Below are 26,444 nucleotides of genomic sequence, written 5' to 3' on the forward strand. Positions count from 1 at the left end.
GGGTGAGGCAAGAGGGGAGATGTGACACCCAGGGATAATATTTCTTCACCAGGATTCAGGACCTTACCCTGAGACAAAGGTCACATATCCCAGGAAGCTGCCCTGTGGAAAACAAAGCAGCCAGTAGCTGGGCCTGAGGATGAACAGGAGAGGCTGTGAAGCTACAGAAGCTGGACTCAGCCTCACTGGGAGCTACAGAAGCTGGACTCAGCACCACTGGGAGCCATCTGGATGGAGAAATGGGAACTCCAGAAGAGAATGTGAGGATTCCCTGTTCTCTGCCACTTAGAAACACCCGGCAACCCCAAGTACAATGTCCAACAGTGTTGATTCTATCTGCAGAGCACCTCTGAAAAATTACTTTCCATAGTGCAGGAAAACTCCTTAATTGCACTTCCTAGAGTTTCACCAAATACAGCTTGATTTGTGTGGGATTTTTGTTTTGTTTTTAAATCTTCTTTTTAAGTGCAAGTCCCCTTGGGAAAATGGAGCTCTTGTTCAGACCTTGGAGAAGATTTGCTTATTACCTCTCATTAGATAGTTGTGATCTCTTACCCTAAGAAGCAAATGAAGCATTGTTGTTGAATTGAGAAAAAGAGGTAATTTTAGAGCCTGGGGAAGCTTAAGGGGTAGAAGAATGGGAACAGAATATTAATTCTAGGCTGGGTGTCGTGGCTCATGCCTGTAATCCCAGCACTTTGGGAAGCCAAGGCAGGAGGAACACTTCAGCCAATTAACCGTGGCGAATGTGGGGGTCTGCAGCAACCTCAATTCTTGCCTCCCCAGAAGAAAGAATTTGACCAAGGGGCATAAGGCAGAAGGAGAGACCGAGGCAAGTGTTAGAGCAGGAGTGAGTTTGTTAAAAAGCTTTAGAGCAGGAATGAAAGGAAGGAAAGTACACTTCAAAGAGAGTCAAGCAGGGGACTTGAGGGATCAAATGTGTGGTTTGACCTTTTGACTTGGGGTTTTATATGTTGGCATACTTCTGTGGTCTTGCGTTACTTCTCCCCCGATTCTTCCTTTGGGGTGGGCTGTCCGCATGCGCAGTGTGTTTACTGGAATTGTACGCATGCTCACTTTGTGTCTCTATCTATATTTCTCTTCATGTCTCTCTCTGTCTCTCTATCTATCTATCTATCTATCTATCTACATATACATATCTCCAACCTGGGCAATATAGTAAGATCCTGTCTCAAAAAAAAAAAAATGAACATGATGAGAGAGAGAGTGGCAGAGACAGAGAGACATGAAGAGAGAGAAAGAGAGACACAAAGGGAGAGAGACAGTGAGACAGAGGGAGAGACTTCATTGGCTCACGCCAATGTCAGGGCTGGCAAGTCTAAAATCTTCAGGGCAAGATGACGGGCTGGAGACCGAGGGAAGAGTTGATGTGGCCATAGTCCAAAGACAGTCTGGGGGCTGAATTTCTTCCCCAGGATGCCTCAGTCTTTTTCTCTTAATGTGTTTAACTGACTGGATGAGACTCACCCACATTATGGGGAGTAGTCTACTTTACTCAAAGTCCACATCTACAGATTTAAATATTAAGGAAGGCATCCAAATGCCTTGACAGCATTGATTTGGGGAGGCAAAGGTAATAAATAGGAAATAAAGCAAAAGAAATAGAACAAGGACAAAATACCTTCACAGCAACATCCAGACTGATGTTTGACCAAAAACTAGGTACCATGGCCTTGCCAAGTTGACACATAAAATTAACTTTCACAGGCTCTTAATCTTCAACCTGGACAGGACACATCTCACTTCTGCTCATGGGTCATTGACTAAAGTATATCACATGGCCACATCTAACCTCAGGGGGGCAGAGAAATGCAAATCCTACCATCTGCCCCGAAAGAGAAGAGTCAGAACATTTGTGAACAGCCCTGATGGCCACCATAATCCTCATTTCACTAAGGGAGTGCAAGCACGTTCTGAGTCAATTTGGTATCCCTTTCTTTCCCTGGGTTCCACCTACGGAGGTGGTAGGAGGACTCACATATGCCATGGCAGTAGATGATTCCTGGACCTGGTTCATTATCTATTCAGGTTGGCATGTCTTGAGACATCATCTGTTTGCAGTTGTCTGCCTACCACATTTCAGTTTACAGGGCTCCATGAGAGCCAGTCACTTTTGTGGGCATATCAGCACCTTTCTGGGACAAGCGGGAATTATACTGTTCTTCCTGGGCCATCCTAAGTCATAAGAAATTATTTGAGGATGGGGTGGTGGAGTTTGCTAGTTGCCCCCAGTGTCTGTTCTCTTCTTCTCTAGATATTATTATTACTTTTTTAGAGACAGGATTTTGCTATGTTGCCCAGGCTGGGCTCGAACTTCTGGGCTCAAGGGATCCTCCTGCCTCAGCCTTCCAAGTAGCTTGGACTATAGGTATGCACCACTGTGCCTGGCTTAGAACACTCAATTTTTAGCTGGGCAGACATCCAGAATAATGAATACAATTCCCATACTTCTTTGCTGCTTGGTAGAGTCATCAGTCTAGAGTCTGGTCACTGGCATATAGGCAGCGGAGAATATATATATAACATCTATTATGGGACCTTAAAGGCCAAGGCTGGGCTTTCCTTCCTTATTTTCTTCTTCCTGCTGTCTGGAGCATGGATGAGATGACTGGACTATGGGCAGTCATTTTGGAGAATGAGGAGACTTTGGGAATGGAGGTCATACATAGTAAAGCAAAACTCGGAGTGCTACAGCAAGCCTCGATCACCAATCTGCTATGTGAAAGGCAAATTTACTTCCTACCTGTTTAAGCCACGTGCTTGATTTTCTGTCACTTGCAGAACGTAATGTAATGATAGCACAGCAAGAATTTCCATACCTGGCTGGGCGTGGTGGCTCATGCCTGTAATCTTAGCACTTTGGGAGGCTGAGGCGCGTGGATTGCCTGAGGCCAGGAGTTCGAGATCATCCTGGCCAACATGGTGAAACCCTGTCTCTACTAAAAATACAAAAATTGGCTGGGCGCAGTGGTTCACGCCTGTAATCCCAGCACTTTGGGAGGCCGAGGCGGGCGGATCACAAAGTAAGGAGTTCAAGACCAGCCTGGCCAATATGGTGAAACTCTGTCTCTACTAAAAATACAAAAAAATTAGCTGGGCATGGTGGCACATGCCTGTAGTCCCAGCTACTCAGCAGGCTGAGGCAGGAGAATCGCTTGAACCCAGGAGGTAGAGGTTACAGTGAACTGGGCTCGTGCCACTGCACTCCAGCCTGGGTGACAGAGTGAGACTCCCATCTCAAATTAGCCAGGCATGGTGGTGCACACCTGTAATCGCAGCTACTCAGGAGGCTGAGGCATGAGAATCTCTTGAACCCAGGAGGTGGATGTTGCAGTGAGCTGAGATCATGCCACTACATTCCAGCCAGGGTGACAGAGTGAGACTGTCTCAAAAGAAAAAAAAAAAAAATTTCCATACGTGGTAGGAGATAGATCCCTGAGCATTGATGAGGCCTCTCCCTCACTGAGTGGTATGAGAGGCAGTGAATCCGTAGCTCCCAACTGCCCTGCACGTTCCCACCTCTATGGCTACACCTCAGAGAGGAGCTAAGGATATATCCCCTCACCTACTTGAATCCTCGTGTGTATCTTTGGCACGCTGTTTGCCGGCTCAGATGCCAGCTGAAGAGAAAGTAGTCCTGAGGTGTATACAGCTTGTCATTCACGTCACTCTTTAACCCTGCCCTCGACTTTGATGAAATGACTTGTCTTTATTCAGGTTCCTGCTGAAGTGTCCTGATATGAGGATTTGAGTGCAAGTATAAATCGTTGATTCAGGAGATAATTGCGGGAAACTTATTCTCCATAGGGAATGGAGAATAAGATGGGGAGGTAAGGGAAGCCAGTGAAGTGTGCACATGGGTGAGCAAGCACCTTTCTCCCACGGGCAGCTGGCGCTCACTCCTGGGGAGAGCACTGGGAATTGGGCAGGGCATGCCTCAGAATGATCCCGAACATCATCCTTCCTGAGGGTCGAGGACTTTGAGATCCATAACCACCAACTCTCTGTTGGCCAAAGGTTGCTTCTACAGGCATTCACTCTCCAGCACTTCAGGATTGCTCCAGCTGCAGGCCAAGCAGCTTCCTGTGGCCAGATAAGAGTCTGAGAGAATTTGTGGGTGTCGGAGGTGAACCGCCTTCAGAGTGTAGCCACAAGTGTCCGGGGGATCTGGGCAGGGCACTCATCCATGCCGGCTTTCCTCTAATTTATTCTCCAGTGTGAAATTAATGTGATTAGGCCAGGCTCGGTGGCTCACACCTGTAATCCCAGCACTTTGGGAGGCCAAGGCGGGAGGATCACGAGGTCAGGAGTTCCAGACTAGCCTGGCCAACATGGCGAAACCCCGCCTCCACTAAAAATACAAAAATTAGCTGGGCATGGTGGTGCAGTCCTGTAATCCCAGCTATTCGGGAGGCTGAGGCCAGAGAATTGCTTGAACTGGGGCCTGGGAGGCTGAGGATGTAGTGTGTCAAGATCACCCCACTGCACTCCAGCCTGGGCTACAGAGCGAGACTCCGTCTCAAAGATGAAAAGAAAAAAAAAAGAAAGAAAGAAAATCAATGTGATTTGAGAAGGGGAAGAAAGCCTCTCCTTCAAAAAAGAAATTAACTTTACATAAAATGAAAACACTAAATAACTACCTAGAACTTCTGTTTTCCAGGTTCCACACAGTAAGTTCTTTGCCGGGACTAGCTACATAATTTTCAGGGCTCAGTGCAAAATAAAAAGGTTTGGGACCTTATTCAAAAATTATTAAGAATTTCAAGATATTGACTGTAAAGTGTTAACTAAGTGCAGTGCCCTTCTCTGTACAGGAACGTGCAAATGTGCAGGTCACACACCCATGAAACCTACTGGGCTCCTACTCGGGAGAATTGATAGTATCTTGTAAATTGTAGGGTTCTTTGGAAGATCTGTTAGTCCAAGCTCAAAGTTTCCATCTTGGATCTTTTGCTTCTCCCCTCAGCTTTCTTTCACAGATTTTTTCCTGCCTCTGATTTCTGACACTGAAAATCCAGGAAGATTAGAGCTCTCTCGAAAGTGCCTCAGAGCCCGTCTTCCTGTTTTTGACATGAAACAGCCCCTTTCCTGGATTAACTTCATGCTAGATGAAGTCATGCAATATGGTTAGTGTGGAAGACAGGGTTTTTTGTTGTTGTTGTTGTTTTGTTGTTTTAAATTTGTTAGTTGTAATGAACTCGGCCGGGCGCGGTGGCTCAAACATGTAATCCCAGCACTTTGGGAGGCCGAGACGGACGGATCACGAGGTCAGGAGATCGAGACCATCCTGGCTAACACGGTGAAACCCCGTCTCTACTAAAAAAAAATACAAAAAACTAGCTGGGAGAGCTGGCGGGCGCCTGTAGTCCCAGCTACTCGGGAGGCTGAGGCAGGAGAATGGCGTAAACCTGGGAGGCGGAGCTTGCAGTGAGCTGAGATCTGGCCACTCTCAAAAAGGAAAAAAAAAAAAAAGAACTCGTATGCTGTTCTGTAGGTCCCCGGCTCTCCTTTTTTTGTCTCCTGAGTTTTGTTCCGCCTTAGTCTAGGGGTTGAGGAAGCTGTTTAGGTCAGGCCCACAGAAATTCTGGCCATGGGCTAGTGCATGGTCCAAGTGAGACGTAATGGCAACTGGAACGGGGAAGAAGCCTTGGAGATAGAAAAGGGCTGATTCAAGAGAGAGGAAAAGTGTACAATCAATAGGAGTAGGTGGTGAATTGAATAAGAGAAACAAGGGTATCAAGGACTTCCAGCTTGAATAGAACATTGTTCCTCTTGTTCATGTGCTGGATCAATATTTAATGAATTTCCCCCATGTATCAGGCACTGTCAGACTGTTTCAGATATTTAACCCCTTCCCCCCTCATCATTATTGTTATTATTTTTGAGACAAGGTCTCACTCTGTCACCCTTTCTGGAGTGCAGCGGTGCAATCTCAGCTCACTACAACCTCTGCTTCTTGGGTTCAAGTGATTCTCCTGCCTCAGCCTCCCAAGTAGCTGGGATTACAGGCATGCACCATCATGCCCCGGCTAATTTTTGTATGTTTAGTAGAGATGGGGGTTTCATCATGTTGGCCACGTTGGTCTCGAACTCCTGACCTCAAGTGATCTGCCCACCTCTGCCTCAAAAAGTACTGGGATTACAGACGTGAGCCACCGCACCCGGCCTGATCAGGGGGTGGATCTTAAGACTCTCCCATGAGAGGGCTCCCACCCTATACCATGGGGGAAGGAATGTTGATGTCACGAAGCTTCCATAAAAACCCAAGAGGACATGGATCAGTGAGTTTCTGGGTATCTGAGCTCCTGGAGGTTCCTGGAGGGTGGCGCCCAGGGAGGGCATGGAAACTCTGTGCCACTTCCCCCACACCTCGCCCTATGCATCTCTTCTCCTGTATCCTTTACTATATCCTTTATAATAAACCAGTAAATGTGTTTCTCTGAGTTCTGTAAGTCACTCCAGCAAATTTATTGAACCCTCAGTAAGAGGTTCTGGAGGGCCGACCTTGCAACTGGTGTGTGTGGGGGGGTTCGGGGGGGCAGTCTTAGGGACTGAGTCCTCAACTTGTGGGATCTGACACCATCTCTGGGCAGATACGGTTGGAACTGAATTAGAGGACCCTCCCTGGTGTCCGTTCCTTGGTGTGTGGGGGAAAAACCCCCACACATTTGGTCACAGAAATCTTCTGTGTTGATGATTGTTGTGTGAAAGTAGAGGAAAAACATGGTTTCAGGAGAGTTTTTCCCTACACAGTTTGGTACGCTGAACGTCCCTAATTTTGGTGAACACCCTTAAAATTAGTGCTTTTGGGGGAAGAAGGGACTAGATTGATGGGTTTTTCCAGGAATAAAGAGAAGAAAAGAAGCTTGAGAAGCTTTTTATTGGCCGGGCATGGTGGTCCCATGCCTGTAATCCAGCACTCTGGGAGACGGGAGGATTCCTTGAGGCTAGGAGTTGGAGACCACCCTGGGCAACAAAGCGAGACTGCCACCTGCCCCCAATCTCTACAGAAAAAAAAAAAAGCTAGCTGGGTATGGCGGAGCGTGTGCCTGCAGTCCCAGCTAATTGGGAGGCTGACATGGGAAGAGTGCATGAACCCAGGAGTTTGAGGCTGCAGTGAGCTGTGATTGCACCTCTGTATTCCCACCTGGGTGACATGATGAGACCCCTGTCTCAAAAACAAACAGGCTGGGTGCGGTGGCTCACACCTGTAATCCCAGCACTTTGGGGAGCCAAAGCGGGTGGATCACTTGAGGTCAGGGGTTCAAACCAGCCTGGCCAACATGGCAAAACCTCATCCCTACTAAAAATACAAAAATCAGCTGGGCGTGGTGTCATGCACCTGTGATCCTAGCTACTGGGGTGGCTGAGGCATGAGAATCTCTTGAACCCGGGGGACAGATGTTGCAGTGAGCCGAGATTGCACCAGTGCACACCAGTCAGGGCAACAGAGTGATACTCCATCTCAAACAAACAAACAAACAACAATAACAAAACAAACAACAACAACAAAAAGAACCTTTTATTCATGGAACCCAATAGAAAAGGTGGAGAGACACACACACACACAAAATTAAATTCTACAGAGGCATCCACCTATCCCTGTGCCCAGTCTGCCACCCAGAGGTTTGGTTTCAGTTTTTAGTCATTACCTGTGTGTCTAAATACACACACTGCTTGCTGTTTCCTGGTTTATCATCTTTAGACATTATCTCTTGACTTCCTGTTGTGAAAGATAAGGATTTAACTTGTTCACACTCCTGCCCCAGTAGAGCTGTATCATTATTTTTAGTTCCTCTACTGGTTTCTAACAGTAAGTAATGGACTGGAATCTCTCCTGTTCTAGTGATTTCAAGGAGTATCTTCTTCTCCCTCTATTGAAACAGAAAGAAAGCTTACCTTTCCATTAAACACTTCTGTCCATCTTTTACTTCCCAATTTCTGACATCTGTCGTTTCACTTTCACCTCGTCAGGCTGATAAGCTTTACATTCTGTTCTGTATCCATAGTTGACTCCTCCATGCTTTGTCTGTAGAGCTGGATTCTAAAAGGTGAACATCTCCAGGGGAGGATGGGAGTAGGGATCAAGGTTTGGGCGTTTCTCTGAGAGAGGGCCTGACCTGAAGGGACCACCTGGACAGGAATAAGGGACTTTTCTTTAAAGGGTTTTGTTCAAGAACCCAGGAACTGGGTGGGAGCTGAGTTGTTATCTGCAGATCAGTGGTCCTTACGGGTCCTTACCTGTCCCCAGGGGCTCGGCTGGCTCTGCTTCCCACTGACATCCCTTGAGAACCATCTCTTTAATAGTAGCCAGCATCTCCTTCAATGTCAGTGCAATCTAGTGACTCCTATCCATCTCCAAACCTTTGCTCAGCCCCTATATTACTTTTCCTGTAAGGTTAACCCACACTTCATAACACCCTGTGACTTCAATAAGCCCCAGAAAAGGAAGCTGTAACCTGAAATTCATGGGGTGGAATCCCCCTACATTGGTCTTGGAGTTTGAGAGGATGGAAAGGTACCAGCTTATGACTTCCCTATCCACCCACCTAGGACCGGAGCAGTGGCTATCTAGACATTTTCCCTCTTACACAGACCTTTCTTTTCCTTTCTCTCTCTCTTTTTTTTTTTTTTTTTTTTTTTTGAGACAGAGTCTCACTCTGTCACTCAGTTGGAGGGCAGTGGCACGATCTCGGCTCATTGCAACCTCCAGAGTTCAAGCAATTCTCCTGCCTCAGCCTCCTGAGTAGCTGGGATTACAGGCACCTGCCACAGTGCCCAGCTAATTTTTGTATTTTCTTAGCAGAGACGAGATTTCACCTCATTGGTCAGGCTGGTCTCCAACTCCTGACCTCAAGTGATCTACTTGCCTTGGCCTCCCAAAGTGTTGGGATTACAGGCGTGAGCCACTGTGCCCGGCCCACAGATGTTTCATTGAACTCTTTTTTTTCCACTTCACTTCACCATCTGCCTCTCCTACCTACAGAATGTTGGGAGGCCTTTCTCTTGGTGTTTGACACGTTTTATGGCAACTTTCGGCCAGATAATCTTTTAAAGATTGTTTGTTTAGCAGACATCTTTGGAAGCCAGAGACGTGTCTCCCTCTGGGTCAGAGGACAGTTTTGTTTCCTGACCTCTGTTGTTGTAGGAAAAGGGGTCCTTGGGAAGTTTTCACTTTTTAAAGCGTCTCCAGAAAAGTTTCTTGTAAAGCCCTGGCTGTTAGAGCCAGGCCAGCTACCTTTGATATGCAATGCAAGCCATTAGAAACTGGGTCCACCCAAACATGGAGATTCCTTCCGCCTTCTTGCCCTTTCTCCACAGGTTCCTGGCAACATGGCTGCCCCAACATATCCCCGCGTGTGTAGAACATTTTGGTGCCCTATATTTGCATATTAAAAGGCTGGGGTGGGAAGGCCAGCTTTTTCTCGGGCTACGTGAATGACATGCCTAGTCAAACCAATCCCCTGAGCCCTATGCAAATCAAACACCGCCTCCTCTAGCCTTTGCTTATATACCTGGCTGGTATCCCTGGCAGGTGGAGACCTCCTCTTTTGGCTTTGGAGCCCCTCTCCCTTTGTCTCTGTACAGGGAGCTTCTTCCTTCTGTCGTCTCCTTTCCTTCTTGCCTATTAAACTCTCCACTCCTTAAAACCACTCCACCTGTGTCCATGTACTTTTATCTAAACCGACATGAGGACCAAGAATTCTGGTGTTCCTCCACTATTCAGAGCCATATCACTGTGATGAAGACAGTGTCAGCCAGTCACGGTGGCTCACACCTATAATCCCAACACTTTGGGAGGCAGAGGCAGGTGGATCACCTGAGGTCAGGAGTTCGAGACCAGCCTGGCCAATATGGTGAAACCCCATCTCTACTAAAAATACAAAAATTAGCCGGGCGTGGTGGCGGGTGACTACAGTACCAGCTACTGGAGGCTGAGGCAGGAGAATGGCGTGAACCCAGGAGGCAGAGCTTGCAAAGTGAGCCGAGATTTCACCACTGCACTCCAGCCTAGGCAACAGAGCAAGACTATGTCTCGAAAAAAAAAAAAAAAAAGATAGTGTCTTCCTCTGGGGCAAAGTTGGGGCAGGTGTGCTAGCGGTTCCCTTGGAAAACTGGGGGTTTCATGAACTCAGTGTTCCTCAGGGGCAGTATTCACCTGACCAGCACTGGTATTGCCCCCATGAGGCTTGAGGGCAAGCAGAACTGATGCGAACATTGGGGTCATGCTGTCTGCTGTGTTCTGAGTAGTAAATGACATCTATTTGGGAAAGTGGGGCAAGTCAGCGGACCCAGCAGCTGCTATTTGGGGACAGCTTGGCTGCTTGACACAGACTCTCTGAGGGGCTGCCCACTTTCTTCCCTGGGTCAGGCACACCCTGTATTTTAAAGGTGGGGACATCCTCCACTCTCAGGCCTCTGAAACCCTTAGCTGTTGACACCTCCTTTGCATTCTCCTCCTTTACAGTCATTTTAATGAGGCATCGGGTGGTGGGAGTGGTAATTATTCATGTGTGTGCTCAGATTACCTAGTTGAAGCGGAGCTCATTTGCATTTCAATATACTAAAGAAATATATCAAGAGAAAACTTTTTGAGATTTTCAGCAGCTTTGTAAATAGAATACAACATTCAATAGTAAATTGCAAAACATAATGCATTGTAAAAAGGGACATTTTTGCTGATTCCAGAATTTCTCTCTCCTGCATAGCTTCTCAGATTTACGCCACAGGGATCAGCAGAACCTTTTAAAGATCAGAGGCTGAGTGGTGTTTTTCAGAGGCTGCGAAAAGTGGAGAGCAGGGGCATGATGTGCTTGCTTCACTGCAAATCTGAGATTGTGACTGCAGATTGGTTTGCAGAACGTCATTCCATGAATTCCCATATGCAGGGGCTGGACAGCAGAAGCCTATAAGTACTAGACTCCTTTGTAGTTAGGCTTCCTCAGGAGACCCTACTCCATCAGAACACCCACTGGGTGAGACTTCAAGGTAGAAGTGTGAGACCCTGGCTGAGGGGTCGAAGGCAGCATCTTCTGAAAGCACCCCTAGGGGGGGTTTTATTTTTTCTGACACAGGTGTGGTGAAGTCTCTATTGTTTCATTTCTGGTTTCATGGGTATGGTTACGGCTAACCTGTACAGCATCTTTGTATTAATTAGAAAAAGACACCTAATTTTGCCTGAAGCACCTCAATTCCATCTGTAAAATACATGAACTCCTTGTATTTTAAAGGCAGCAATTTCCTCCACTCTCAGGCCTCTGAAGTCCCTTACCTTGACACCTCCCTTCCATTCTAATATATCAATCATTAGTATACCAGTGTATTAGAATAAGACTCCATCTGGTGGAAATTGTAAGATGTCTACAATGTGACTACCATGCGCTGGGATTATAAAGAGAATCCTGGTCAGAGATGCCAAGAGGCATGTAGTGGCAATAGTGAGGTTCTTGTTAGAAGATCCTACCAGGGTGGTTCCCTAGTTCAAAGCTGGTCCCTTAGTCCTCTCAAAAATGCATTAGCAGGCTGGGCACGGTGGCTCACATCTGTAATGCCAGCACTTTGGGAAGCAGAGGTGGGCAGATTACTTGAGGTCAGGAGATCGAGACCAGCGTGGCCAACACGGTGAAACCCCGTCTCTACTAAAAATACGAAAAAATTAGCCTGGCATGGTGGTGGGCGCCTGTAGTCCCAGCTCTTCTAGGGAGGCTGAGGCAGGAGAATGGCGTGAACCTGGGAGGCAGCGGAGCTTGCAGTGAATGGAGATCACACCACTGCACTCCAATCTGGGTAACAGAGTGAGACTCCATCTCAAAAAAAAAAAAAACAAAAAAAACCAAAAATTAGCCGGGTGTGGTGGCACACACCTGTAATCCCAGCTACTCAGGAGACTGAGGCAGATGAATTGCTTGAACCCAGGAGGCAGAGGTTGCAGCAAGTCAAGACTGTGCCATTGTACTCCAGCCTGGGCGACAGGGCAATACTCCATCTTGAAACAAAAAAAAAGCATTAGATTACCTAATACCTTTGAATTAATCTCTTTGTGTTTAAACTAGTTAGAGAGGGTTCTTGTCTGCCACTAATAATCCTGACCAATACAGACACAAAAGACACAGAAAGTAGAAACAGCGATGGGGCCAAGGGAGAAGAAAACCAAATGAGTCTTTGGGGTCTGTAGGAAGAAAAGAAGGGTTCCATTGGAAGAAACCAAGAAATAGAGAAGTCAGCTTTCACTTAACTGATGAGAAGACAGAGTGAGTTCCTTGAAAAGGACTCGTAGTATTCACATGTAGGGGAGTTTTACAGGTTCAGTAGAGGAGAACAAATACATTCACTTGAGAAATACATTCAATAGAGAATTTTGAAATCAGCAAAATATCCTTCTTATGATACATTATGCTTTGCAATTTACTAGTCAAATGCTTTTAAACTAAATAAATCTATAATCCCATAGGTTTACCCCTGTGTTGGAAGAAAAGTAGTTGTCTGATCTGTGGCACACATGGGTTTGCTGATGGAGTACAGACACCGAGTCTGAAACGATGTCCATGAGACGGTCCACAAAGCAGCTGGAGATTTGTGGGTGGTCCTGAGACAGGAATAATACAGCATGGCCACAGGAGAATAAAAATTCCAGACAGCAGTTTCACATGACTGAAGGCTATGGGCTAAAAAAGACTTTGCAAAACCACTGTGTGGGCCGGGCGTGGTGGCTCACGCCTGTAATCCCAGGGCTCTGGGAGGCCAAGGTGGATGGATCACAAGGTCAGGAGTTCAAGACCAGTGTGGCCAACATAGAGAAACCCCGTCTCTACTAAAAATACAAAAATTAGCTGGGCATGGTGGCGCATGCCTGTAGTCACAGCTACTCCGGAGGCTGAGGCGGGAGAATTGTTTGAACCTGGGAGATGGAGGTTGCAGTAAGCCAAGATTGCACCACTGTACTCCAGCTTGGACAACAGAGTGAGACTTCATCTCAAAAAACAAAAACAAAAACAAAAACATAAAGGGGCCGGGTGCGGTGGCTCACACGTGTAATCCCAGCACTTTGGGAGGCCGAGACGGGTGGATCACGAGGTCAGGAGATCGAGACCATTGTGGCTAACACGGTGAAACCCCGTCTCTACTAAAAATACAAAAAATTAGCTGGGTGCGGTGGTGGGCACCTGTAGTCCCAGCTACTCAGGAGGCTGAGGCAGGAGAATGGTGTGAACCCGGGAGGCGGAGCTTGCAGTGAGCCGAGGTCGTGCCACTGCACTCCAGCCTGGGCGACAGAGCGAGAGTCCGTCTCAAAAAAAAAAAAAAGAAAGAAAGAAAGAAAGAAAGAAAAACCACGTTGTTTTTTTTCTGGCTAAGATAGGCTGGATCTGCCTGGGCACGGTGGCTCATGCCTGTGGTCCCACCGCTTTGAGAGGCTGAGGCCGGCGGATCACAAGGTCAAGAGTTGGAGGTTTCACCAACATGGTGAAACCCCATCTCTACTAAAAATACAAAAATTGGCAGGGCATGGTGGCGCATGCTTGTAGTTCCAGCTACTCGGGAGGTTGAGGCAGGAGAATTGCTTGAATCTGGCAGGCGGAGGTTGCAATGAGCTGAGATCCTGATTCCTTGAATTCCTGATCTCTACCTCTTACGGTGCTCTGCCTTCTCTTAACCCCTTGCCCTTTTTCCTCAGTTTAAATTGCCAGTCCCTCAGCTTCATCCTGTTCTTTCCTGGATGGATCCAGGGCTTTGAGCCAGGAGAGTGCTGGAAAAAGAGGGCCTGCTCTCAGGGAGTCGCAGAGGGAGGGATCCAAACATTGGACACTTCCCAGCTTCACACATTTTTAGGTTATTATGTTAAGAAGCCTGTCTGCCTCATTTTGTTATTCTAGTCTATTTTGCATTCAACCCCAGGAGGAAGAAGGGTAAAGGAGAAAAAAAAAATCCTTCCTGCCACGAATAAAATGTAGCAGATGTTAGCTGATGATTACAAAAAGACAGTAAAGCAGGCCAAGAAACCATGGGAGGGAGGGGGTGGACCACAGCAGAGGGCGGGGGAGTGGGTGTTCATGGAGCTGAATGTTCAGGGCAGATGCTCTGGAGGATTAAATTACACCGAGAGTGAGGCTGCTGGTGCCGTCCCTCAGCCCTGCTCTGTAGTGCTGGGAGCTATTTCAAGCCAGTGAGAAAGAGAGTCTGCACTGTTTGTCTCTAGGAGGCACTTTATTTCCTTCCCTGTTTTGGAAAATGATACCTAGCTCTGCATGTATGTGGGTGCCCTTTTTTATGAAGTGCTACTCAAGGACCCAAAAGAAGGAACAGTGGTTAGATGGGACATCTGTGGGTTTTGCCTGTTCTGCAGCCGTTCCCCGCTCCTCTGGTAACAGCACTATGATTTGGTGGCGGGGGAGGGCTGGGGGGTACACCTTTTTCACTGTAAGTCCCTGTGGTTCAGGTGAGACTGATTCCATCCTACCCAATGCCCCTGCTCCAAGCTGGGCACTTATGCCAGCCTCAGCCATTGATTGCCCTGGAATGTTCATGTGACCTAAGTTAGGATGAGGAGAGTCAGCTCTGGGACTTTTGCTGACACTGTTGTGAAAGAGGGGCTTTCTGCTGCAAATGCCAAGCGGATGGTATGTAAGTCTGGAGCTGTTCCTGGCTTATTCTGTGAAAACCTATGGGAGAATGAAGCCAACTAGAAGAGATCCATTTGAGCAATGAAGAAAGGAGTTTCCTGAGGACATTGAGCATCTGGATCCGGCTACAGCTGAAACTGATCCTACCCTAGGACTTTGCAGGTATATGTGCCTCTAAGTCTTCCCTCACCTCTTTGTTCTCACCACTTTGAGTTTGGGTTTCTGTCCCTCGCACCTAATACAAGTGCCTTCAGAAGGCCCGGGAGGCTTGTCCAGGTCACTGTGCTGGGCAGAACAAAATGAGGGCAGCTATCTGCCGTTGCCTCGATGCTGCTCTCGCTGCGGATGAAGCCTGGAGGCTTATTTCCAGGTCATGTTTGACTCTGAGTACACAGCTGCCTCTGAGAAAGATTGCCAGGCAGGAGTCAGCAGCCAGAACTCAGCTCAACAATCGTATTCAGTTGTGCCATTGTACAGCAGTGCTCTCCAAGGACACCCTTGAATAGAAATGAATGCACATAAAGGTCCAACACGCATTCAGGAAGCCAGAGTCTACACTTGCACCCATATGCAAAGGAATCATTGTTCTCAGACCCCCTGGTAGAGACAGCTCTCAGCTCACTGACATGAACTGATGTGAAAATGTTCTTTAAGTGGAAAGCAGCAGGAAACAGCTGTTAAGGCGGTGGGCAATTAGAAAGGAGAGACTACTTTACCGTTTATCCTTTGTCCAGCATGCATTGATTGAGCACCTTCTATTGTGCTAGGGCCAGAAATGATAATAAAAGACAAAGTTCGTGCTCTCAGGAAGCATGCAGTTGAGTCAGGGAGTCAGCAAGAAAAATCAACTGGTAAATAAATGTAATTGTGATTATTTAAATGGAAATAATAGGAGAGTGCCATCTACCCATCAGCATAACTCTCTTCTTCTTAGTTTATAGAATCTGGATTTTATTCTAAAAGGCAGGATGCTCAGGTCCCTCCCCCAGGCTCAGGATTAACTATGATACATCTAAGCCAGTGATTCCAAATTTTGGCTTGCATGAGTCACCTGGAGGGCTTGTTGAAACCCAGAATCCTGGGCCTCACTCCCAGAGTTTCTGATTCAGTAGGTCTAGGTGAAGCCTAAGAATTTGCATTTTTTTTTTTTTTTTTTGAGACAGAATCTCTCGCTGCAATCTTGGCTCACTGCAACCTCTGCCTCCTAGGTTCAAGCAGTTCTCCTGCCTCAGCCTCCCAAGCAGCTGGGACCATAGGCGTGCATCACCATGCCAAGCTAATTTTTGTATTTTTAGTAGAGACGGAGTTTCACCATGTTGGCCAGGGTTGGTCTTGAACTCCTGGCCTCAAATGATCCACCTGCCTTGGCCTCCCACCGTACTGGGATTACATGTGTAAGCCATCGTGCCTGCCCCCAAGAATTTGCATTTCTAACAAGTTCCCAAGTGATGCTGTTGCTGTTGGCCTGAAGATTACTAATCGCAATCAAGCATGGTGATTTGGTTTACCTGTTCTAGTATTTGGTTTAGGGTTAGGCACATGACCAAATTCTGACTGATTAAATGAGAGGAAAAGTCAATGGAGTTTTAGGCTAACTTTTTGCTTCTTGGTAAAATGTGACATGGGAAGGAGGCCTATCTTTTCATCCCATCCTGTGTTGCAGAACTTTATCCTTAGTTCAGCTAAAACTGGGTTCTTGTCACACAACTAGGAAAGATTAGGCTTGTGGACATACGGAAGGGTGAGGAAAATGGAATTTATTAGGCAAAAAGGAAAAAGAAAGAAAAACCCTCAGCAAAGTGAGAGGGGGTCTTTCCAACAACCTCCCACCTCACAGTCTGAATCCCAGGTTACCACACAGGCACTGAAGAGGCCAGACTCCTCCCCGCCGCAAAACGGTGTGAACTTCCCAAGGCTCCACCCGATCCTCTCAGTGCACAAGCAGGCATTATTCAGAATCAGCTGGGAAAGAGCAGACTTCATTCTCGACCAGCAGACAGGTTTTTCAGCCTTCAGGCTGTTTTAGGCTGGAAGGCAGGGTTTCACTCGGGACTCTTGGCTGTCTTCGGTCTCTATCTCCTGAAATGAGGTTATGTGGGGAGCTGCTGTTTAGAGCTACTGGTATCATGTGATGAAGTGCACTTGGCCAAGAGGCTTGCAAAAGTCCTGATCCAGACCCCTAACATTGTTGAGGAGCTGAGCAAACCCTGGAACCACCCACCTCGGACTCCTTGTTGTGGAGAAATTAAATGTTGTTATTCCCATTTTCCATCAGAGTTGGAAGTATCCCAGCTGATTCAGAGGGCTATCAATCTGAGGCTGACTAGGATGGAATATCAGGAAAGGCTTCCAAGAGGAAGTAGACTCACTTTTCTCCAGCTCTTTAGTGAGAACGATTGCCATTTGTGCTTTGGCAAAATGACAAATGATGACATCCCGTAGACTCACTTTGTAGACTAACTTTTGAATGCCTAAACGAGGAATTTTAAATTTATGAATGTCAAGGGCTTATTTCATGTGTAAATAACTGTGTTGGAACAGAGATTGAGAAAACCATTAATTTTATCTGTGGCGAAGTCCAGGAAAAATTTGTGAAGGAGGACTGGGCCTGGTGGCTCATGCCTGTAATCCCAGCACTTTGGGAGGCCAAGACGGGCAGACCACTTGAGGTCAGAAACTTGAGACCAGCCTGGCTGACATGGTGAAACCCCATCTCTACTAAAAATACAAAAATTAGCTGTGCATGGTGATGCATGCCTGTAATCCCAGCTATTTGGGAGGCTGAGGCAGGAGAATTGCTTGAACTGGGGAGGAGGAGGTTGCGGTGAGCCAAGATCACACCACTGTGCTCCAGCCTAAGTGATAGAGCAAGACTTTGTCTCAAAAAACAAAACAAAACAAAACAAAACCAAAAAACAAACAAAAAAAACTTTGTGAGGGAGATGACATTGGGCCAGGCTACTAAGAGCTGATGGCGCGGGTTGGGGATTAACGTAGTGCTGGAATCTAGCAAAGTGTGTGTGTGGTGTATAATAAATACCCATATGCTTCCATGGCTTACCTAACCTTAAGAATATATCATCCAGAGGAAATGGCATGGCCAGCAGCCCGAAGCCGTGACAGTTTGGTGTCTCTGGCTATGAGTACACAGCTTGGTGTGGTGATCTAGAGGTAGTATGGGTTACACTGAGCCATGATATGAAAAAAGTGGGGAAGCGTTGGATTAGATTAAATTGGAAACCGAAATCACGGGTCTCAGTTAGGTTAACAACAGCAAATCCCAGTCCTCAAAGACTTCTGAAACTAGGAAGGTTGAGTTTCAAGAGGGTTGCCTCAAGAAGAACCCTTGCCTAACAAGGGTTGGATTGCCTCTCCTCTGCCTAAGGAGGCAGTCCCTCCCTTGGAGTATGAATTGCTTCATGACCTACTTCTCGTTTTGCTATGCCAGTAACCTAAATCCAAATACAATATGGCCTGGGGTGGAGCAGGGTGGGATTCAGCAGGATGTGAAATGACCAAGGATATGATAATAGAAAATGATCATTTGTGCAGCATGCTGGGTTAAATATGAGATTGCTTAGAGTTCCGAGTGGGCAGCCCAGGGATTCCATTCACCCAGAACACAACCACAACAATGAGAACACTATTGCTACATATCTGTAAGCTGTTGCTTATTTACATTTTCAAAAGCCCTGATGATGTTTCTAAGAATGAATTTTGAGGATGTATAAACTAGGCTCGTGGAATATAGTTTTAGCTTGGGCTAGATTTAGTGATGTGAGTATAGTTATATGCTAGAGAAGACAGGAAGATCATTTCTCTTTGTGAAAATAGCCTTCAAAATAATTTAAAACAATGTTCATTAAAACAATTCAGAAAAGTATAAGAAAGAAAATTAAGTCACCTGAAATCTCATTACATTGATAATAGCTTAATAATTGTTCTAAGTTTGCTGCAGTTGGCTGATGTAGCCCTGGATCCACTGCTGGTCCACTTTCGATAATAGGGAAAGGCCAGAAATAGCTTGGCATGACAGAGAGCAGTGGATCTCAGGCTGAGTGCAGTGGCTCATGCCTGTAATCCCAGCACTTTGGGAGGCCAGGGCAGGCAGATCACTTGAGGCCAGGAATTTGAGACCATCCTGGCAATATGGTGAAACCCTACCTCTACAAAAATTAGCTGGTCATGGTGGCACACGCCTGTAATCCCAGCTACTCAGGAGACTGAGGCAGGAGAATCGCTTGAGCCCAGGAGGCGGAGATTGCAGTGAGCCATGATTGCGCCACTGCACTCCAGCCTGATGACAGAGCAAGACTCTGTCTCAGAGAAAATGCTTAAAAATGGAGCAGTGGATCTCAGAGTTGGCTGCACATTGAAATCTCCTGGGTGAGTTAAAAAAGCTCTGGTGTCTGAGCAATTCAGCCAGAATCTCTGAAAGTATAGAGCATATAGGCATCAATGTGGTGTTTTTGGGGTTTGTTTTGTTTTTGTAGTGTGTGTGTGTGTGTGAGAGAGAGAGAGAGAGAGAGTGAGAGAGAGAGAGAGAGAGAGAGAGACAGGGTCTCACTCTGTTGCCCAGACTGGAGTGCAGTGGTGTGATCCTGGCTTACTGCATCCTCCGGCCCCCTGTGCTCAAGTGATCCTCACACCTCAGCCTCCTGAGTAGCTGGGACCACAGGTGCACACCACTATGCCAGCTATTTTTTTGTCTTTTTAGTAGAGATGGGGTCTTGCCATGTTGCCATGTTGCCCAGGCTGGTCTTGAACTCCTGAACTCAAGCAATCCTCCGACTTTGGCCTCCCAAAGTGCCTGGATTACAGGCGTGAGCCATTGTGCCCAGCTGGCATCAGTGTTTTTAAGCTTCTAGATGAGTCTAATAGGCAGCCTGAGTTGGGAACAACTGATATAAACAGAAGAATTCTAAAATGTTAGGAGACAGTTCTGGATTGGCTCTTTCAAGCCTGTTGTGTCAATCAGGAGTCCAGTCCAAAAAACACAAACCATTCTAGATATTTCAAGCAGAAAGGGATTGAATGCAGGGGACTGGTTACAAAGGTTTTGTAAGGGCTGGAGTTGCAAAATGGAGACATGGGTTTATCTAGAGATCAGGGACCTCCCACCACCTGGGGCTGACACCTGTGGGTTCACACTCACCGCTATGCTGCTCCAGATGACAAGTGGCCTGAGTAGGAGCTGTGATTGCTGCCACGATGGGAACTGGTATTCTGCTGCAGCCCATTTCTTGTCTGCAATTGGCTGCTTCTGCCAGAGCCAGAGAAGGCTAGTGGTCATCTTCTTCCTACCTTCTGTCTCCCTTCAGTGGCAGAACCTATCTATCCAGTACTCAGCTGGTGAGAGAATTTGGGAAATGTAATATTCCAATGGCTCCAAAAAATACACAGAAGGGTATGGAAAGGGGGATATGAAGGCTGAATATCAGTCAACCAATATCTGAATGTCAATCAATATCTGACATGCATTTCTTGCCCACTTGCCTGCTGACTGCATCTCCTTCACAGAGCTTGGAAGACTCTTACTGGGTTTTGAAATTGAAGAGCCCATCTTTACCAAATGCTGACATATTTGGGTGCCATGGCAGGAGATAAAGACAGGACATCTGGGCCAGAGGTGGTTTGTTGAGGGCTGGCGTGTCTTAGGTGTTCTGTTTCATTACTATTATGTCACTATATAAAATTATCTTCATTTTGCAGATGAGGAAACGGGCTCAGAGGGACAAACGACAAGATCCCATAGTTCAGAAGGGGCAGGGTGTAATTGGCACTGTTTGCCTGACTACAAAATTCAGTTCTCACACCTTGCACCACACTGCCTGCCAGGGTCCCAACCCCAGAGGGCGAGGCCACCAGCACCAGACCTCCTCAGGGAGCAACTTTATGGAATGGGTGTGGGAAAGGAGGCCTGGGGGCAGGGGACCCTGCCTGTCACTGCTCTCACAATCTCTTAAGCTCTTCTTGCCTGTGGGTGTCAGGACTGACACCAGAAATCCCCTGTGATCTTGCTGTCTCCCCTGCAGAGGATCACAGGCATACGTCCTGTCTCATCACCCCCACCCTTTCCGGCCTGGCCCACGTGCCCCTGCTTCTTAGAGAGTCATGGCAGTCTGGATGTCAATGTGGGCAGAGCTTGAGGACACTCTAGGTGCAGCTGGTTTGGGCCGGCATATGAGGTGAGGGGGCTGGGAGGATGTCCCTGCTTCTCACAATTCCGGGGAGGGAACAGAGCAGGAGGGCAGGCTTTGGGCGAGGTCCCACCATGGTGGACTTGGCTGAGCCAGCAGGCTGCCACACTCCTCTCCGCCCACAGTGGCCTCATTGTTTCCAGTGGCTAAGCAGTTTGGAGAAGGTCCCTTGGCCACTGCTAGGCCCCTAAATAGGGGCCAGCTTATCAGAAACATATCAGAAGTCTGCAGGCTAGAATTGCTGGTAGGCAAATGCCAAAGTTGAAACTTGTTTTCTATTATCAGCAAGTGTCTTGGAGTGAACTGTGGCAGAGTACAAGTGATGTCAATTATTTAATGACTGTAGGCAACTTGGGCACGGTTACATGAGGCTCTAGGGCAGGCTTGGGAAAAATATTTGACAAGGGTCTGATCCTTCAAGATCTCTGCTATGGCATCTGGGGTAATGAGATCAACAGATGACCTGTGCAGGTTTTCTGTGATGTGAATAACTAACTCAAACCAAACAAAGCTTCAGCTTGGTGAATAGAGGCCTGATTTGAACCACCGTGGTAGACATAGCTTATCTTCCAATTCACAGGTCTGAGATTGGTAACAGAACCAGATGCACAGAATGGAGAGGACACCAAATGCCTACAAGGAAGGACCCATAAAACAGCTCAATTACATACTTGAAACCTCCTGCTTGCCTTTCTCAGAGGAACTATTTATCTGGATAGCTGTGTACGGGGGCAAGGGAGAGACACAAACTTTTCAGGGAATAGTGAATATTGGCTCTGAACTTACATGAGATACATAAATCTACTGTAGTTCCTGATTACAGTGGGTCTAACGCTCATCAGGTGGTAAGTAGGATTTTAACCTGGGTCTATTTATAAAAAGCCCAGTAATTATTTCTCCAGATCCTGAATACAGCACAGAGTTGGATTGGTAGGTCCCCAGTAGTGGCTCTCCGACACACACAGTAAGAATGACTGTCGTTGGAAGAGCCAAGAGGGAACCATTGAAGTTTCTTCTCCCTACCAGAATAATAAATCAAAACCAATACCACACCTCCAGGGGAATCACGAAGATTAGCCCCATAGTTAAAGATTTTGAAACTACAGCTAAGTTCCTCAGAATGGCCAGTATGAGGATAGACGGATTCTGGAAACAACAGTGGATTAAGTAAGCCTAATTAGTTGATAACTTCTCCTACAGCGACTGGCCAAGACATGGTTTCCATTTTGGAACATATTAACACAGTCCCTGGCACCAGCAACTGATCTAGCAAGTGTATTTTTTTTTTTTTTTTGAGACAGAGTCTCACTCTGTCGCCCAGGCTGGAGTGCAGTGGCGCAATCTCAGCTCACTGCAAGCTCTGCCTCCAGGGTTCACACCATTCTCCTGCCTCAGCCTCCCAAGTAGCTGGGACTACAGGCGCCCGCCACCAAATTTTTTGTATTTTTAGTAGAGATGGGGTTTCACTGTGTTAACCAGGATGATCTCGATCTCCTGACCTCATGATCCACCCGCCTCAGCCTCCTAAAGTGCTGGGATTACAGGCGTGAGCCACCACGCCCGGCGCAAGTGTGTTTTTTTACCCATTCTGATAAAGGGTATTCCAGAAATGGTTAGCTTTCACCTAGCAGACATATATACTTTTACCATGCTGCCTCGGGGATATATTGAGTCTGGTAGGGATCATGACCATCTCACCATCCCATAAGACATAAGGCTGGTCTACATTGAATACAGCACACGTATAAGGCCTGGGGAATAAGAAGTAACCAGTATCACAGATGTTGATCTAGATATCTTAGACCCATATATGCTAGCGGGTGAGAAACAAATCCGATGAAAATACAAGGACTTGCTACTTCAGTTAATCTTCTGGGGGAGGGTTGGGCGCCATAGCTCATGCCTGTAATCCCAGTTTTTGGGGAGGCCAAGGTGGGAGAGTCACTTGAAACTAAGAATTTGAGACTATCCTGGGCAACATAGTGAGACCCTGTCTCCACAAAAAATTTAAATATTGGCTGGATGTAGTGGTGCACACCTGTACTTCCAGCTACTCAGGAGGCTGAGGTGGGAGGGTCACTAGGTCTGGAGAATTCAAGGTTACAGTGAGCAGTGATTGCACCATTGCACTCCAGGCTGGGTGACAGAACAAGACCCTCTCTGTAAAAACAGAAAGAAAAATAAATGCTAGGAGAGGACCTAGTGGACTGAAATATCGATAGATAATCCTCTCCAATTGATAGGGCTCCTTGCATATTAGAGGTAACAGAGAACACATTTGGGGCCCTGCTTCAACCCATTTACTTGGTGAACCCAGTTATGCTAGCCTTATTTGGGTACAGAACAAGAGAATTCTCTCTAGCTCATCCAGACTGTAGAAGAAGAGGAGGTACCAATTGGTCTGTATGACCCAGCAGATAAAATGATGGTCCAAGTGTCTGAGGGAGATAAGTCTTCAGTTAAGGAACTCACTTCACAAGGAAAGTAAAAGACAGTGAGATACCATGCTAACAGTTAACTAGTTTTATCATGTACTTAGGAACTTGAAGCATCTGATACCTGGAAGGAAATACAGGTACAGGAAATACAGGATTTGGCAGTGGTGCCTTTCAAAATTTTACCTCATTACTCAATTATAAAATGTTTGCTTCCCATGTATGCAACTCTGGGCTTTGCTGTCTTGTTTAGTTTGCTCTCTTATTTATTTATTTACTTTACTTTTATTTTATTTTTTGAGACGGAGTCTCGCTCTGTCACCCAAGTTGGAGGGCAGTGGCACAATCTCGGCTCACTGGAACCTCCACCTCCTAGGTTCAAGTGATTTTCCCGCTTCAGCCTCCTGAGTAGCTGGGATTACAGGCATGCGCCACCATACCTGGCCTATTTATTTATTTTTAATTTTTAAAAACTTTTGTTAAAAAATAGAGATGTGGTCTCACTACATTGCCCAGGCTACTCTCCAACTCCTGGGCTCACACGATCCTTCACCTTCCCCTCTCAAAGTGCTGGGGTTACAGGGATGAGCCACCATGCTCAGCTGGTGGTCTTACTCTCTAAGGGAGGAATACTTCCCATAGGGGACACAATAATGGTTTCTGTCCTAGCCATGAGCAGGCAAAAAAGGGTAATGGCATTGGCTGGGGTGAATGACACTGTGAAACGGGAAATGAGGTTGCTCCCACACGACGGGAGTAGAGGGGGTACACAAGAAACCCAGCAATTCATCAGGAATTGCTCCTTGTTTTATTATTTATGTCCATGCCCAGCAGTTGTGGTCAGTGGAAGATTATTTCAACCTTCCATTGGCAGGTGCACCAAAACTGAGATCATTTAGAAATGTAGAGTTGGGCGGAAAAGTTGCCATCTATCCGAGGTGCTGGCCAGCATTCAGGGGGACAAGGAATTGGATAATGGAGGAGAGAACACCTAATTATTAGTGGTGGTCTAGTGACCAGATAGAGTGTTTCCTTCTAAGTGTCTACTCCTTCAATAAGCTGATGTATAAATATAATTATCACACATATACACACACACGTGTGTATGTATATTCTTGAATAATAAAGTGGTGTTTTTTTTTCTCCTCTGACCACCCTGTTCAGACCAGGGAACATGGGTACACCGTGGGTCTCAGGAGAAAGCCAGAAATGGACAGAGTAGACTCAGCTTCCAATTCTAGAGCTGAGAGTTTAACCTAAGATGGAAAACTTGAAAGGATTTGCAAATGGCAGGAATCCTTTTTTCCTGAGTCTTTCTCACCCCAACTAGAAAAAATCCTTCAAGTCAAGAAGAATAAAGCAGTTGAAGAGTTAGGAAGAATATAAGGGCCATACACTACACCCCCAACCCTCACTGTCATGGGCCTGGGTGATAAGAACCCCTCTTTATGTCCGCAGATCTAAGAGCAATATGGACTTCTGCTTTGCGTCTCACCTAGAATTTTAAGAAGGTGGCAGACTGGCAGATGTGACCCACCACCACGTGAGGAGAACAGAAGAGATGGTGGCCTCGTGAGACTAGTTAGAGACAGTCAGGAATTATCCCTTAAGTTTCCTGCGGCTCCCAAGTGGTAAAGGAGAGCTGAAGGTTCCCGTGGGCCATGAGAGAGGGAAGGAGTGCGGCTGAGAGGAATTGGTTATGGATCATGAATTTATACCGGGAGAACTGGGCGTGCTTAGGTTATTTTTTTTGTTTAGATAATCAATGTGAAAACATTCTTGCTATACAGAGTTTTGATATTTTTTATTTTTTAGGACACTGTATTTTTGAAAGTAGGGTTTGAAGAGAATTTTATTATAGGCAACCCCACTGACAAAATGAAGTCAATCTATCAGTTAATAAATAAAACTTCCAATAATATTATTTTCATTATTTTAGTACCTCCTTTCTTTTTCTTTTCTTTTTCTTTTTCTTTTTTTTTATAGGTGGAGTTTCACTCTTGTTGCCCAGGCTGATGTGAGGTAGCAGGATGTCAACTCACTGCAACCTCCACCTCCCAGGTTCAAGCGATTCTCCTGCCTCAGGCTCCCGAGTAGTTGGGATTACAGGCGTCCACCACCACGCCTGGCTAATTTTCTGTATTTTTAGTAGAGATGGGGGTTCACCATGTTGGCCAGGCTGGTTTTGAATTCCTGACCTCAGGTGATCAACCCACTTCAGCCTCCCAATGTGCTAGGATTACAGGTGTGAGCCACAGCTCCTGGCCCCTACCTCCCTCCGTCCCTCCCTCCCTCCCTCCGTCCTTCCTTCCTTCCTTCCTTCCTTCCTTCCTTCCTTCCTTCCTTCCTTCCTTTCTTCCTTCCTTCCTTCCTTTCGAGACAGAGTTTCACTCTGTCACCTAGGCTGGTGGGCAATGGCGCGATCTCCACTCACTGCAATCTCCGCCTCTCGGGTTCACGCTCTTCTCCTGCCTCAGCCGCGGGAGTAGCTGGGACTACAAGTGCCCGCCACCATGCCCGGCTAATTTTTTGTATTTTTAGTAGAGACGGGGTTTCCCCATGTTAGCCAGGATAGTCTTGATCTCCTGACTTCGTGATCCACCCTGCTCGGCCTCCCAAAGTGCTGGGATTACAGGCGTGAGCCACTGCGCCCGGCCCCGGTACCTCCTTTCATTCAAAAGTTTTCTGGTTTGGATGATAAATTAGTCACCCTAACTATGTGGGACCTGGAAAGGGAGCAGATAAAACATTTTTTGTTATTCTTGTCCCTTTATCCCCCTCAAAGTCATAAAAGATTGAGTTGAAGATCAAAAAGTCTGGAAACGATGTCTGAGTATGGTGGCTCATGCCTATAATCCCAGTACTTTGGGAGGCCAAGGTGGGAGGATTGCCTCAGCCCAGAAGTTCAAGATGAGCCTGGACAGCAAGACCCTGTCTCTACAAAAATTAAAAAATTAGCCGAGCATGGTGGGACAAGCCTGTGGTCCCAGCTACTCAGGAGGCTGAGGTGGGAAGATCGCTTGAGCCTGGGAGGTTGAGGCTGCTGTGAGCCAAGATCATACTACCACACTCCAGTCTGGGTGACAGAGAGCAAGACCCTGTCTGAAAAAAAAAAAAAAAAAAAAAAGATTGGAGAGAAAGGATTTCTTTGGAGAGAGTGGTTAATGGGC

General features: G+C 46.7%; 1 protein-coding gene across 1 annotated transcript in view; it reads left to right on the forward strand.

Moving 5' to 3' along the window:
* Positions 1-1,039: 1,039 nt before the first annotated feature.
* Positions 1,040-26,444, forward strand: part of LOC101016179 (transmembrane protein 183A-like) — a 36,954-nt gene continuing 11,549 nt past the window's right edge. Inside the window, 1 exon segment of the mRNA XM_031666811.1 lies at positions 1,040-1,063. Within this exon segment, the coding sequence (XP_031522671.1) occupies positions 1,040-1,063 (24 nt within the window).

Source organism: Papio anubis, chromosome 5, assembly GCF_008728515.1.
Source record: "Papio anubis isolate 15944 chromosome 5, Panubis1.0, whole genome shotgun sequence".
Classification (NCBI taxonomy): domain Eukaryota; kingdom Metazoa; phylum Chordata; class Mammalia; order Primates; family Cercopithecidae; genus Papio; species Papio anubis.